This window comes from Hippocampus zosterae, chromosome 7 (genome assembly GCF_025434085.1).
Source record: "Hippocampus zosterae strain Florida chromosome 7, ASM2543408v3, whole genome shotgun sequence".
Lineage (NCBI taxonomy): Eukaryota > Metazoa > Chordata > Actinopteri > Syngnathiformes > Syngnathidae > Hippocampus > Hippocampus zosterae.
The window spans coordinates 12,572,348-12,587,581 of NC_067457.1; the positions used below are offsets into that span (position 1 = coordinate 12,572,348).

Here is a 15,234-nt window from a genome sequence, read left to right on the forward strand (position 1 = left end):
CGCAAAGAGTTGCACTTACAGTGGATGGGTGGACATCTTGCGCTATAGATTCATATACATATATATATTATTATTATATTTCATATAAGACACTCAGTGAGAATAGTCTGTTTGTGTTTACACTATAGCAACAGCTGTGAGTCTCAGGTGCCAAATTGTTTACATTTTCTTTGCACAAAACCCAATTGTGAAAGGGCTTAAATAAGTTGTTTTACAAGTTCTACTCTTTATAAGGAATAAAGTGGTATCCTTTTTGTAATACCATACTGAATTCCATCTTTTTAAAAGCTTTTTTTCTTTGCTTATTTGCATCATGTTTAATTGCACAATATCGCAACAAATTGCATTGTATCGTATCGGATCGCATTGATTTGAACTTAATGTGTATCGAATCGTATCGCATCGTGACGACGGTGAAACGTATCGCATCGTATCGCCAGAAAATTCCATGTATCGTTTAAGTATCGCATCGCTGGCAGTGGATCGTGATGTGTATCGAATTGTCCTCAGTGGTGAGATTCACATCCCTAGTGTGCGGGTGTGCGCGTGCGCATGCGCGTGGCGGTAAGGGTAGATCCCGGGAGGTTAATTGATCGAAAAGTAGATCTTCGATCCAAAAAGTTTGGGCACCCCTGTTTTAGAGTGCTCAATAAATACAGTTGAGTCAAATTGAAATGGCCTGATGTGTTTCAGTATTCAAGCCCAGGTTGTTTGGTTCCACTTTGTCAGAACATCAAGCTTTCTTCTATGCCTTCTACATCAAGCCCTGCTCTTGACGGAGTTGAAGCAATTCTGCGAAGAAGAGTGGGCCAAAATTCCTCCACAGCGATGTGAAAAACTGATCACCAATAATCGCAAATGCTCGATTTCAGTTATTGCTGCCAGGGGAGGCACAACTCATTCATAGTTTAAGGAGGCGATTACTTTTTCACATCGGAACAAACAGGTTAGAATTTTTTTTTGTGCCTTAATAAATAAATTAGCATTTAGAAACTGCATTTTGTATTTCCTTGGGTTGACTGTGTGTGATGTTAAAACTGGTTGAATGAACTGAAACCTTTGTGTGTGATAAATCATGCAAAGAACACAGACATCAGGAAGGGGACAAGTATTTTTCCACAGCACTGTAAATACAAAGCAACTACGGAGAGCAGGGGCTGGATGCATAAGACACAGAGGAGAGCTGGCATTCTGACAGGGGAAAGCTTGACATACTGTCCAGGTGTGACTGATTAGCTCGAGCTTACAGTATATACCGTAAGACAGTAAGCCAACTGTATATGAAAAAATAGAGGACCACGGTAACTGCATAGCAACTGTAACATCAAGAAACAAAGAGTCACCATATACAATCTACCTTTGGAGGCATTTGGGATATATTAAACAGGAATCTGAGACTCACTTTCATGAATATGGACACCACGACGAGTCCATTGGGACTCTTGGCAGCTTCGGTGTAATTTGTATACAACTCGTGATTGTAGTGAATCAGCTGAACCTGAAAAAGAATGTGAGAGAAAGAATACATGCATGAACAGTAAACCACTACAGATTGAGATTTTATGAAATTATAAATCCCTTTCTCAAGGCAATAAATCAAGTGCAACAGGATTGTTTGGTTGCCTACGGTGAAAAGATGTTTCAGCTCTCTTCTGAGAAGGCTTCAACAGTTCATACAAGAAGGTTGGTTACGGCAGCACTAGCCTAAAATTGGTGCAGACCTAACCAAGCCTTGTTGGATGAACTGATGAGCTTACTCGGATGAGCGGCTAAATGTTTTCTAAGACAAACCGGGCAGTCCATTTTCGATTCAATACCCCTGAGCATGAAATGATCAGAATGTATGAGAATTTCCACAAGCATGTTTCTGAACATTTTATGCTCGGCAACCTTCAAAATGTTGCCAGTGCACAAAAAGACTGATTGGTAAATTGCAGACCACCAGGAGCAACTCACTTTTAATCTGAGATCCAGACAAAACAGCCTTATACGCACAAGCCGACTGGATGCCGAGGTTCTACCAAGAAAAAAATCAGGACGGGAGCAGTACAGAAAATGGCACAAAAACAAATGAATGAGGGTAACTTTTATCATTGAAAGCCTTGAGGTTAAAAAAGAGATTGTTTCTAAAATTCCCTAATCTTCTGCGTGGTCTGTGAAAACAGACCGTATTTTGCAAAAATAAAGCTGTTGTATTAAACATGGAGCCTACCAAAAAAAATAAACAAAGTTTGGACTCTCTTCTTTAAGCAGAAAAAAGAAGTTTCCCAAATTGTTTTGTTTCCCTTCCATGAGTCGTCACCTTGGTGGAGGGGTTTGTGTGTCCCAATGATCATAGGAGCTAAATTGTCTGGGGCTCTCTGCCCTTGGCAGGGTCACCCATGGCAAACAGGTTCTAGGTGAGGGGCCAGACAAAGCACGGCTCAAAGACCCCTGATGATGATTACAATGAATGGATCTAAGTTTCCCTTGCCCGGACGCGGGTCACCGGGGCCCCCCTCTAGAGCCAGGCCTGGAGGTGGGGCTCGTTGGCGAGCGCCTGGTGGCCGGGCCTACACCCATGGGGCCCGGCCGGGCTCAGCCCGAAGAGGCAACATGGGTCCTTCTTCTCATGGACTCACCACCCATGGGAGGGGCCAAAGGGGTCGGGTGCAATGTGAGCTGGGCAGCAGCCAAAGCCGATCCTCGGCTGCAGAAGCTAGCTCTAAGATTAGGATATCCTTTATTTCTCACACACTGGGGAAATTTACAGTCTACAGCAGCAAGATTCTGGGTAGAAAGAAGAAAAAAAACCTAACAAACACTGTTCAATTAAGTGCAATATAAATACAAATATGGTAAGGTCGCAGTGCTATTTACAATTGTTTTTCACATAATTTATTTATTTATTTGTTATTCAGCAGCCTGACAGCAGTCGGTAGGAACGAGCGGCAGTATCTGTCCGGGACTGTCCATCATAGCTTTTAGCTTAGTTAGCATACTCCTGTTGCCCACCTCCTCCAGAGTGTCGAGGGAGCAGCCCAGGACAGAACTGGCCTTCCTGACCAGTCGCTCCAGTCTCTTTCTGTCCCGGGCCGAGATGCTGCCTGACCAGCAGACAATGCCATAATGGATGGCCGAGGCCACCACCGAGTTATAGAAAGTCTTAAGGAGTGACCACTGAACCCCAAAAGACCTCAGTTTCCTGAGTAGGAAGAAGCGGCTCTGTTCTTTCCTAATCCTAATGCCTAATCAGGGTGTCCGTGTAGGTAGACCAGTCCAGTTTGTTGTTGAGAAGAACACCTAGGTACTTGTAGGAGGTCACCCTCTCTATGTCCATACCCTGGATGTTCATCAGTGCTGGTGAGGACTGTTTCCTGCAGAAATCCACAACCAACTCCTTAGTTTTCCTAGGGTAGATCTGGAGGTGATTCTGCTGGCAGCAGTCCACAAAGTCCTTTGTCAGTCCCTTGTACTCCCGATCGTCCAGCTCTGCAATGAGGCCAACAATCGCAGAGTTACCAGAGAACTTCTGAAGGTGGCAGTTTGACGTGGCGTGTCTGAAGTCCGAGGTGTAGAGGATGAACAGGAAAGGAGCCAGAACAGTCCCCTGCGGCGCTCCAGTGCTGCAGAGAAGCCTGTCCGACTCACAGCTCTGCACCTTCAGGTACTGCGGCCGGTTTATGAGGTAGTCTATGATCCATGGGGATGGGGTATAGGGGGCTCTGGGTAGAGGTAGTACCTTTGATGTCTGGCTGTTGCACCCGGAAAAGGTGGACAGGCATCACTGGGCATCACTGGGCCTCACCTATCTCCTAAATCTCTCACATGTGGCTCCAAGCGCCATACCCCGGACAACGGCTTCAACAGGCCGGCTGAACCATGTGAGGGGAGTGATGTTGACACTGCATCACTGGGCGGAGGAACTTTTTTGGAAGTCAACAGCCAGAGCGGAAGGGCTCCAAGTAGAACCCAACGGTCATGTGTCCTGGGTCAAGGCGAGCCACCAAGTACCGGGGGATATCGGCTGTGGCCAACGGCTTGGAGAGGAGATGGGCACCGCCAGGTCTAACTGCCCAAGAATCGCCATGATGAAGACTACAACCAAAGATTCCATACCGGCTCGGTCGACGCCCGGGTTAACAAGGACCGCGTCTACCGTTACATATCAGGGCGGAGACGATAAGTATGCGACTGGTAATGACAACAACAGAAGCAAGCTATGATCCAGAGAAAACATAACGATTGGCACATGGAATGTAAGAACATAACACCAAGATGGGAAACTGGAAGAACTAGTCCATGAGATGGACAGGTATCACTGGAACCTTCTAGGCCTGTGCGAAGTGAGATGGAAAAACATCGGGGAAATGTCAACGCAGGAAGGACACAAGCTGTATTACAGTATATCGGAAGACAAGACACTCATGAAGAAGGAGTCAGCTTCTTGGTATACAAAAACATTGTGGGCACAGTCTTAGGCTGTCGCCCAATCTCCAGCAGGCTAATTACAATCCGCTTAAAGGCAGCACCCTTCAACATCACTGTGGTACAAGCCTACGCTCCAACATCAACATATAGTGAGGAGGACGTAGAAGAATTCTACATCCAACTCCAGGGAATTATAGACGAAGTGCACAAGAAAGACATAATAATAATACAGGGCGATTGGAATGCCAAAGTTGGTAGAGATGCTTATAAAAATTGGAGGGGAACATATGGACCATCTTGCAACCTTGTAACAAATGAGAGAGGACTGCGGCTTCTGGAATTTGCTGCTACCAACAGTTTAGCACTGGCCAACACCTTCGGTGCTCATAAAGCCTCTAGGAGAGAAACCTGGCACAGCCCTGATGGTCACACTCATAACCAGATTAATTACATCATGGTTCCTAAGCGCTTCCGCTCAGGAATAAACATCGCCCGCACCCTCAGTTTCCCCGGGGCAGACATAGCAAGTGACCACGATCTAGTAATGATGACATTCAAAACAAGACTAAAAAGAATCAACAAGCCCAGATTCACAAGACTGAGATTCAACCTCGACAAACTAAAAGACCCCAAAGTCAGGGAAGAGTTCCAAGCAATGATTGGAGGGAGTTTTGCAGCCCTGACAGTCCTGGATGAGAACACGGACATTGAAGAAGCCATCAACACCTTTAACACTGCAATTGCAGGGACGGCTGACAAGATATTGGGCAAACACCAACATCCTAAAAAACCATGGGTCACCAACGAAATTTTACAGTTGTGTGATAAAAGACGCGACCTAAAGAAAGAAAAAAGGGATTTAGAGGGAGCAAAGAAGTATCGGGAGGCCAACAACAGAGTCCGGAAGGAAATGAAGAAAGCAAAAGACGCCTGGATAGAACAACAGTGCAGCGAGATACAGGAAAGCCTAGATAAGAACAACACAAAGAAAGCATTCCAAGTGGTAAAAGACCTGACCACCAAGAAAAAAGGAAGACCTAGCAGCATACAAAGCAAGACCGGAATATGTCTCACAGAAGAAAAGGATGTCCTGGACAGATGGACAGAATACTGCAAAGACCTGTACAATTACAAACTAATTGGGGACCCATCAGTACTCAAATGTCCACTAACACCACAAGAAGAAGACTGCGCGAAGAAGTGGAACTAGCCGTCAAGAAACTTAAAAAAGGAAAGTCTGCCGGAGCAGACAATATCCCTGCGGAACTAGTCCAAGCAGGAGGAGAGGCAATGATAACAGCCCTCACAAAAATTTGCAACCATATATGGAGTACCGGAGTCTGGCCAACACCCTGGACTCAATCATTAATAATCACCTTGCCGAAAAAAGGAAATCTACAGCAGTGTGAAAATTATCGCACTACCAGCTTGATCAGTCACCCAAGCAAAGTCCTGCTGAAGATCATTCTGCACAGACTGAAGCCCATAGCTGAGAACATCATAGCTGAGGAACAGGCTGGATTCAGAGCAGGATGCAGCACCACAGAACAGATTTTTAACTTAAGATTAATCTGCGAAAAACACCTACAGCACCAAAAAGACCTATACCACGTATTTATAGATGTCAAAAAGGCCTTTGACAGGGTATGGCACGCAGCCCTATGGACCACCATGCGCAAGTATAACATCGATGCCAACCTCGTCCGAATCATCGAAAACCTGTATGGAAAGGCCTCAAGTGCTGTCCTCCTGAATGGAAGTATCGGCAATTGGTTTAAAACTACAGTCGGTGTGCGTCAGGGCTGCCTACTCTCACCCACCCTCTTCAATTTGTATCTAGAGAGGATCATGGAAGATGCCCTTGAACATCATGAAGGCACAATCTCCATCGGAGGGAGAAACATCACCAACCTCAGATTTGCTGATGACATAGATGGACTGGCAGGAACAGAAGATGAGTTACAGCGACTAGTAGAACACCTGGACGAAGCAGCTGCCTCATATGGCATGGAAATATCAGCCGAAAAAACAAAGCTGATGACCAACAACAATCAAGATCATTCTAGATTCTAGATCACTGCTATACAGCAATCAAAAATGCATACCGATCGGTCGCCCGCGCAGCATTGGGTCTTTCTGACCACAATTTAATGCACTTAATACCTACATACAGACAGAAACTCAAATGTGTTAAACCGGTTGTTAAGACTGTGAAAAAATGGACAGATGAAGCAAAGCTAGCTCTACAAGAATGCTTAGACTGCACTGATTGGGGCGTCTTTGAAACTTCAACGGGCACACTGGATGAATACACAGACACTGTAACATCATACATCAGTTTCTGTGAGGACATGTGTGTACCAACGAAGTCGTTCTGCTCCTTCAACAATAACAAGCCATGGTTTACTCCCAAACTCAGGCAACTCAGGAAAGAGAAAGAGGCCGCATTTAGAAATGGAGATCGGGCACTGTACAAACATGCCCGAAACCAATTGACAAAGGAAATTAACATCGCAAAGAGAAGCTATGCAGAGAGGCTGAAAAACCAGTTCTCTGCTAACGACTCTGCATCTGTATGGAATGGCCTGAAAGCAATCACTAACTATAGAATGCCATCCCCCCAAACAGTGAACAATAAGGGTCTTGCTAATGAACTAAACATGTTTTTCTGCCGATTTGAAAAGGACACCCCCATTTCCCACACACACCCACCTCTACCAGAAACCACTCTACCTAGCCCCCCACCCTCTTTTTCTCCACTACAGATCCACGAACAGGACGTGAGACGGCTCTTCAAGCAGCAAAAGATCAAGAAAGCTCCGGGGCCCGACAAAGTGTCCCCCTCCTGCCTGAAAGTCTGCGCTGACCAGCTGGCTCCGGTCTTCACACAAATCTTCAACAGATCCCTGGAGCTGTGTGAGGTCCCATCCTGCTTCAAACAGTCTACCATCATCCCAGTTCCCAAGAAATCGGCAACATTGGAACTGAACGACTACAGGCCTGTCGCCCTGACGTCTGTGGTCATGAAGTCCTTTGAACGCCTTGTGCTGAATCACCTAAAGAACGTCACTGGACCCCTGCTGGACCCTCTCCAGTTTGCCTACCGGGCAAACAGGTCTGTGGAAGACGCAGTCAACATAGGTCTGCACTACATCCTCGAGCACCTCGACAGCACAGGGACCTACACAAGGATTCTGTTTGTGGATTTCAGCTCTGCGTTCAACACCATCATCCCGGAACTCCTCACCCCCAAACTACTCCACCTCGGTGTGTCCCCTACGATCTGCCAGTGGATCCTCAGCTTCCTGACGGGACGGACACAACAGGTGAGACTGGGAGCAACAACATCATCAATACGCACTACCAGCACTGGTGCCCCACAGGGATGTGTCCTCTCGCCACTGCTCTTCTCTCTCTACACAAACGATTGCACCTCAACAGATCCAGCTGTCAAACTCATAAAGTTCGCAGACGACACCACGGTCATCGGTCTCATCAAAGACGGTGACGAGTCTGCGTACCGCCAACAAGTGGAGCAGCTGGAGCTTTGGTGCGGCCGACACAACCTCGGGCTGAACACGCTCAAAACTGTAGAGATGATCGTGGACTTCAGGAAACATTCTTCTCCTCAGTTGCCCATCACACTATCCAACTGCCCTGTGTCAACCGTCGAGACCTTCAAGTTCCTGGGAATCACAGTCTCCCAGGACATGAAGTGGGAAGTCAACACCATCTCCATCCTGAAAAGGGCCCGGCAGCGGATGTACTTCCTGAGGCTGCTGAGGAAGCATGGCCTGCCACAGGAGGTGCTACGACCGTTCTACACTGCAGTCATCGAATCAATCCTGTGTTCTTCCATCACGGTTTGGTTTGGGGCCGCCACAAAAAAGGACAAAATCCGACTTCAACGGACAGTTAGGACGGCAGAAAAAATCGTTGGCACCGCCCTACCCACTCTTGAGGACTTGCACACTGCAAGAATCAAGACAAGGGCACGGAAAATCCTCCTGGATCCCCCGCACCCTGCCCACCACCTTTTTCAGCCACTCCCCTCAGGCAGACGCTACAGATCCATGCGCACCAAATCCAGTAGACACTTAAACAGCTTCTTCCCTCTAGCCATTAACTCCTTAAACAGTCACTGACAGTCACTCTTCTTGCACCACAAAATGGTACTTCAAAACTAGTGGTTACTCTAAAATAGTTCAATGATTTTGTTGTTTACGATGATACTAGTGCAGCGTGTTATACCGGAGACAAATTCCTTGTGTGTTCTACATACTTGGCCAATAAAGATGATTCTGATTCTGATTCTGATTCTGATCAAGGCATCAATCTTGATATCCGAGTCAGTGGGAAAAAACTAGAAACTGTGCAGTCATTCAAATACTTAGGCTCTATTATCTCAGACGAGGGCTCGAGGCCAGAGATGTTGGCAAGAATTGCTCAAACATCAACAGCAATAGCAAAACTCCAAACCATCTGGAAAGATAAGAACATAGCTCTGCGCTCAAAGATCCTCCTTCTACGCTCCCTTGTCATGTCAATCTTCCTATATGCATGTGAAACCTGGACACTAACAGCAGATCTCCAAAGAAAGATCCTTGCAATGGAGATGAGATGCTACAGGAAGATATTAAACATCCCATGTAACAAACGAGGAAGTTCAAAATAGGATACAACAAGCTATCGGACACCATGACAACCTACTCACCATCGTAAAAAGACGGAAGTTACGGTGGTACGGCCATGTTACGAGATCATCAGGCCTTGCAAAGACGGTGCTACAAGGAACTGTACAAGGATCTCGTAAACGAGGAAGGCAGAAAAAGAGGTGGGAGGACAACATCAGAGAGTGGACCAACCTGGATTTCGCAAAGTCCCAGAGAGAGGCAGAAAACAGAGACGGTTGGAAAGAAACGGTGAAAGGGTCTTCACGGGCACCCCAACGACCACAACCGAGGTCAAGGGATAGGTGACAGGTGACAGGTGACTATGATCCATGCTGTGAGATGGTGGTGCACTCCGGCATTCTGCAGTTCGTCTCCCAGTAAGGCAGTAAGGCACAGGAGAAATCAAAGATCATTCTCACAGTGCTCCCAGCCTTCTCCAGGTGTGACAGCACTGAGTGGAGGAGGTAGATAATGGTGTCTTCCATGCCGATGCCAGTGATGAGTTCACCAGCGGTCAAAGGTGGGCGAGGACGAGTCTCTCCAGCGTCTTCATCAGGTGAGCCGTCAGCGCCACCGGTCTGTAGCTGATCAGCTCCTTAGGGTGGGGGTTCTTGGGCACTGGGACCAGGCACAATGTTTTCCACAGCTGTGGAGCTCTGCCCAGCTTCAGGCTCAGGTTGAACAAGTGCTGGACAATGTCACACAGCTGGTCAGAATCAGGTCCTGAGGAGCCGGAAACTGATCTTGTCTGGACCTGCTGCCTTCCTCACATTCATCTTCGTCAGTTAGTTCCTCGCCTACTCTGTTGTGACGGACAGGCAGGAACCAGGTGACAGACTGGGTTGTTGAGAGCTGGTCGAAAGAGGAGGGGGAGGAGAATAAGTCCTCAGTGAGAGTGGGTGCAGCTGGTGGTTGGGGGAAGGGAGAGACGTCTGGTCGAAACGGTTGAAAAAACGGTTCAGTTCATCTGCCCAGTCCTTGTCCTTCTCAGTCAATGTCTTTGGGCTGTTGTGGCCTGAGATGGTTTTCAGGCCCCTCCAGCATCAATGACCTCCCCAATAACCTCGCTGAAGAGTTCCCGCCTTGTTGTGTCGAAGCAGTCCCGCAGAGCATCTTCAGCTTCTGTGGACCATTTCCTGACCATTTGGGTCACAATTGGTGCCTGTGCACCAGTGGTTTGTACACAGGCTCTCTTCCAAAGGGGGATGGGGGGGGGGGGGTTATATGCCTCCTTGGTATTGGCATAAAACAAGTCCAAGATGTTATTGTTTCTAGTGGCACAGGTTACATATTGCGTGAAGGTTGAAAGGGAGGATGACAGAGAGACATGGTTGAAGTTCCCAGAGATGATCAGCAGGGCGTTGGGAGACTGTGTTTGCAGCCTGTTCACGACAGTCATCAGGGCATCACAGGCTGCATCACCATTAGCCGACGGGGGGACGTAGGAATGTCACCTCTCTTGCAGGGAAGGAGCCCGAGCTGGTGTGCGAGGTAGAGAAGTTCCGACTAGATATAGTCGAGCTTAACTCCACACGGCCTGGGTTCTGTTACCAGTTCTCTCGAGAGGGGTTGGACTCTCTTCCACTCTGGAGTTGCTCACGGTGAGAGGTGCAGAGGAGGTGTGGGCATACTCATTGCCTGGCTCAGTGCCTGTACATTGGGGTTCTCACCGGTAGACGAGAGGGTTGCCTCCCTCCGCCTTCGGGTGGGGGGACGGGCCCTGACCGTTGTTTGTGCATATGTACCAAACAGCAGCTCAGCATACCTACCCTTTTTGGAGTCCTTGGAGGGCGTGCTGGAGAGTATTCCGGCTGGGGGCTCCCTTGTTCTGCTGGGGGACTTCAATGTTCACGTGGGCAATGACAGTGAGACCTGGAAGGGCATGATTGGGAGGAACGGCCCCCCCGATCAGAACTCGAGTGGTGTGTTGTTATTGGACTTCTGTGCTCGTCACGGACTGTCCATAACGAACACCTTGTTCAAACATAAGGGTGTCCACATGTGCACTTGGTACCAGGACACCCTCGGCCGCAGTTCGATGATTGACTTTGTGGTTGTATCATCGGATTTGAGGCCGCATGTTTTGGACACTCGGGTGAAGAGAGGGGCGGAGCTGTCAACTCATCACCACCTGGTGGTGAGTATGCTCCGATGGTGCGGGAAGATGCCTGGAAGACCCAAAAGTATTGTGAGGGTTTGTTGGGAGCGTCTGGCGGAATCCCCTGTCAGAAAGCGTTTCAACTCCCACCTTTTCCCATGTCCTGGGGAATGCGGGGGATATTGAGTCCGAATGGACCATGTTCCGCGCCTCTATTGTTGAGGCGGCGAATCTGAGTTGTGGCTGTAAGGTGGTTGGTGCCTATAGTGGCGGCAACCCCCGTACTCGCTGGTGGACACCATCAGTAAGGGATGCCGTCAAGCTGAAGAATGTGTCCTATCGGGCCTTTATGGCCTATGGGACCCCAGAGGCAGCTGACGGGTATTGACTGGCTAAGCGGAACACAGCTTCGGTGGTCGCCGAGGCAAAAACCCGGGCGGGGGAAGAGTTCTGTGAGGCCATGGAAGCCCACTTCGAGGAAATTCTGGTCCACCATCCGACGTCTCAGGAGGGGGAAGCAGTGCACCACTAACACTATGTACAGTGGGGATGGGACGCTGCTGACTTCAACTCGGGACGTAGTGAACCGGTGGTCAGAATACGTCGAAGACCTCCTCAACTCCACCAACACACCTTCCTTGGAGGAAGCAGAGTCTGGGGACCCTGAAGTGGGCTCTCCTATCTCTGTCGTTGAAGTCACCGATGTGGTTAAAAAGCTCCTCGGTGGCAAGGCCCCAGGGGTGGATGAGATCCGCCCGGAGTTCCTCAAGGCTCTGGATGCTGTGGGGTTGTCCTGGTTGACACGCCTCTGCAGCATCGCGTGGTCATCGGGGAGAGTGCCTCTGGATTGGCAGACCGGGGTGGTGGTCCCTCTTTTTCAAAAGGGGGACTGGAGGGTGTGTTCCAACTACAGAGGGATCACACTCCTCAGCCTCCCTGGTAAGGTCTATTCAGGGCTGCTGGAGAGGAGGGTCCATGAGGAAGTCGAGCCTCAGATTGAAGAGGAGCAGTGTGGTTTTCGTCCCGGCCGTGGAACTGTGGACCAGCTCTACACCCTTAGCAGGGTCCTAGAATAGTCTTCCTCAACTGGCGGACCGCGATGCACGACCGGACCGCCGACCTCCTCTGTCCGGACCTCCTCTGTCCGGACCCTCGGCAAATTTTATAAAGTAATAAATTACAATGTGATTTTTACATTACACATTTTATATTTTTGGACTATAATCTGCACATTACCGCGATCGCTTGTTAAAATTATCCGTTGTATTCTTTGCGTGCACTAACAGATGTGTTGCAGAGGACCGCAGCAGCGCGACTTTGTGTGTATGATGTTTGACTAACTGAAGACCCTAGCTGAGCAGGGCATGTCGGCGATAACGATGCGCTGATTGCCTCCTCTGAACTTAAGGTGTGCCCATACATAAGCGTCAGAATATACGCTGAGCTGATTGGCTCCTCTGAACTTAAGGTGTGCCCATCCATAAGCATCAGCACACGTCTATCCCAATACACACGCATTTAAAATGGATGATTGTGTCAGGAAACAGACGCATGCGCAACGCCACAGTGTGCTCACAGCTTCAGCCCAGGAGAGCCGCACACAGACAATTAGACAAGACGAATCGCGGGAGGTTTCGATTGTGTGCAGTTTTGCTCCATCTACCCGGGGATCTTTGCAGCCGTTTAACAGCAGAACACCGCAACATGGTAAATGAACATCACAATGGCGTCCTCAAATAACATTTGCATACCTCAGACATTGCATTCACCTTCAGTGGAAGAACAGCACTGCACATTCCTGTGCTCTCTTGTGTCAGTATTTAAAATGGTTCTTAACTCCTCTTCTGATATATTTTTCAGTGATTTCAGAGGGGATGTGAAAAGGGGAATTGTACAAATGAAAAGGGTATTTTTGTTTTCATGTTTAGTATTTATTTTGGTAAAATGAGTATTTTGTTTTGTTTTTGTTAAATTAAGGGAAAAAGACAACTACTGTTTAACAAAGTTAAAGTAAAAATGACTTATTTCCCTAAAATGGCTATTTCTATTATTAAGCAGGCACAACTTAACAAAATAAAAGAGTTCCTGTGCCTCAACACAATATCTCTCTTTATTTGCTATGTACTGGCAAAGTGAATAATTGTTATTTTCATGCACCCCATTATTGGTTGGTTGTGAGGAGTGTTGATTTGTATAAGCTTGGCTTGACCATACTAAATGGGCATATAGCCCTGCTCCCCATGACCGCCGTGCATGGGCCCGGACCTTGGTCTTATTAAAAATAAAAAATAAAAAAAAGAAGTGGACCGACAGCATTTCTAGTTGAGGAACACTGTCCTAGAGGGTACGTGGGAACTCGCTCAACCAGTCTTTATGTGTTTTGTGGACTTGGAGAAGGCTTTTGACCGTGTCCCTCGGAGAGTTCTGTGGGGTGTGCTTCGGGAGTATGGGGTACCGAGCCCCCTGATACGGGCTGTTCGGTCCCTATACTGCCGATGTCAGAGTTTGGTTCGCATTGCCGGCAATAAGTCGGAATCGTTTCCAGTGAGGGTTGGACTCTGCCAAGGCTGTCCTTTGTCGCCGATTCTGTTCATCACCTTTATGGACAGAATTTCTAGGCGCAGCCGAAGCGTTGAGGGGGTCCGTTTTGGTGGCCTCAGTATTGCATCTCTGCTTTTTGCAGATGATGTGTTACTGTTGGCTCCTTCAAGCAGGGCTATCCAACTCTCACTGGAGTGTTTTGCAGCTGAGTGTGAAGTGGTTGGGCTGAAGATCAGCACCTCCAAATCTGAAACCATGGTCCTCAGTCGGAAAAGGGTGGAGTGCCCTCTCCGGGTCGGGGAGGAGATCTTGCCCCAAGTGGAGGAGTTTAAGTATCTTTGGGTTTTGTTCACCAGTGAGGGCAGGAGGGAGCGAGAGATCGACAGGCGGATCGGTGCAGCGTCTGCTGTGATGCAGACGTTGTATCGGTCTGTCGTGGTCAAGAAGCTGCGCGAAAAGGCGACGCTCTCAATTTACCGGTCGATCCACGTCCCAACCCTCATCTATGGTCACGAGCTATGGGTCGGTTGGGTGTATCAGCTCACCAAACCTTTTGCATTTTAGCTTGACAGAAGCAATTTTTTAAAAATCCAGTTTCAGACATCCCATTCACAGACGGCACACAATGTACACACGTTGCACTCACCTCTCCAGAGAAAGCCTGGCCATTCAGCAGGTGTTCAGAGCCCTGACTGTCTTCACTACCAAAGTGGAGTCGAATCTCCTCCAGGCGATGGCTGTACATCATAGGCCCGCCGGATATATTAACCAGATGCTCCTTGTCCAGTCGCACAGAAACATGGCGACCAGTGTTATACATTGTCCCCCTCATCTAATGAATGGAAAAGGAATTGATAGGAAAGGGGGTGGGGGAAGCCAGTCAGAAATATGAATAATGTGAAAAATTTGACAATGGAATTCAAGTGACATTTAACTTCATATGAAAGTTTTTAATTAAAATAAGATTTTATTTTACTCATATTCATTCAATGGTAAATGAGTAAAAACCTTTCTGTTTTCAAAATATTGTGTAAACAAGGGATTCTATTTACGCATGTCTGAAAGATCCTATAACGTAACGCAATGACATTTTGAAACAGGTTATCTATGGTTTATCTCCCTTTGACAAGAGTTGTTTGTCGATTGTGTCAGTAAAGATATGTTTTGGTTTGCCTATCACAACCAAAAATGCCCCAACTGTAACTGGTCGATACAATAGTAGTAGTAGTAGTCAAGACGGCGAGCCAATTACATGTCGCTGTATCTGAACAAAACTTGCATCGACTGATCTGGTGGACCACCTACTTGGAGGTGCTGCTGTAGTGATTTTTTCATTGACAAACAAGGCTGGGTTTTGAGGCGCACCCACCTCTTCAAAAGCGTCTTCCTGCAACATTTCCTCAATTAAATGGGCTCTTACATTATTCTAACTAACATTTCTGCTTGGCTCTCGACAAAGGCGGGCGCTTTTTTGCTCTGCTCCTGTCCTTGTGCTGTCTTTTCCTAGCCCCC

The 15,234-nt window shown here is 47.8% G+C and overlaps 1 protein-coding gene across 3 annotated transcripts in view; it reads right to left on the bottom strand.

Moving 5' to 3' along the window:
- LOC127604226 (carbonic anhydrase-related protein 10) overlaps positions 1-15,234 on the bottom strand; it is a 60,694-nt gene that overhangs the window by 24,487 nt on the left and 20,973 nt on the right. For 2 of the 3 annotated variants that reach the window (XM_052071251.1, XM_052071250.1), the window contains exons 4-5: positions 14,369-14,554; positions 1,403-1,498 (exon numbers count right to left, since the gene is read on the bottom strand). In XM_052071251.1, the coding sequence (XP_051927211.1) occupies positions 1,403-1,498; positions 14,369-14,554 (282 nt within the window). The remainder of the gene's footprint in view (positions 1-1,402; positions 1,499-14,368; positions 14,555-15,234) is intronic. The other variant, XM_052071252.1, reaches the window with a different exon arrangement.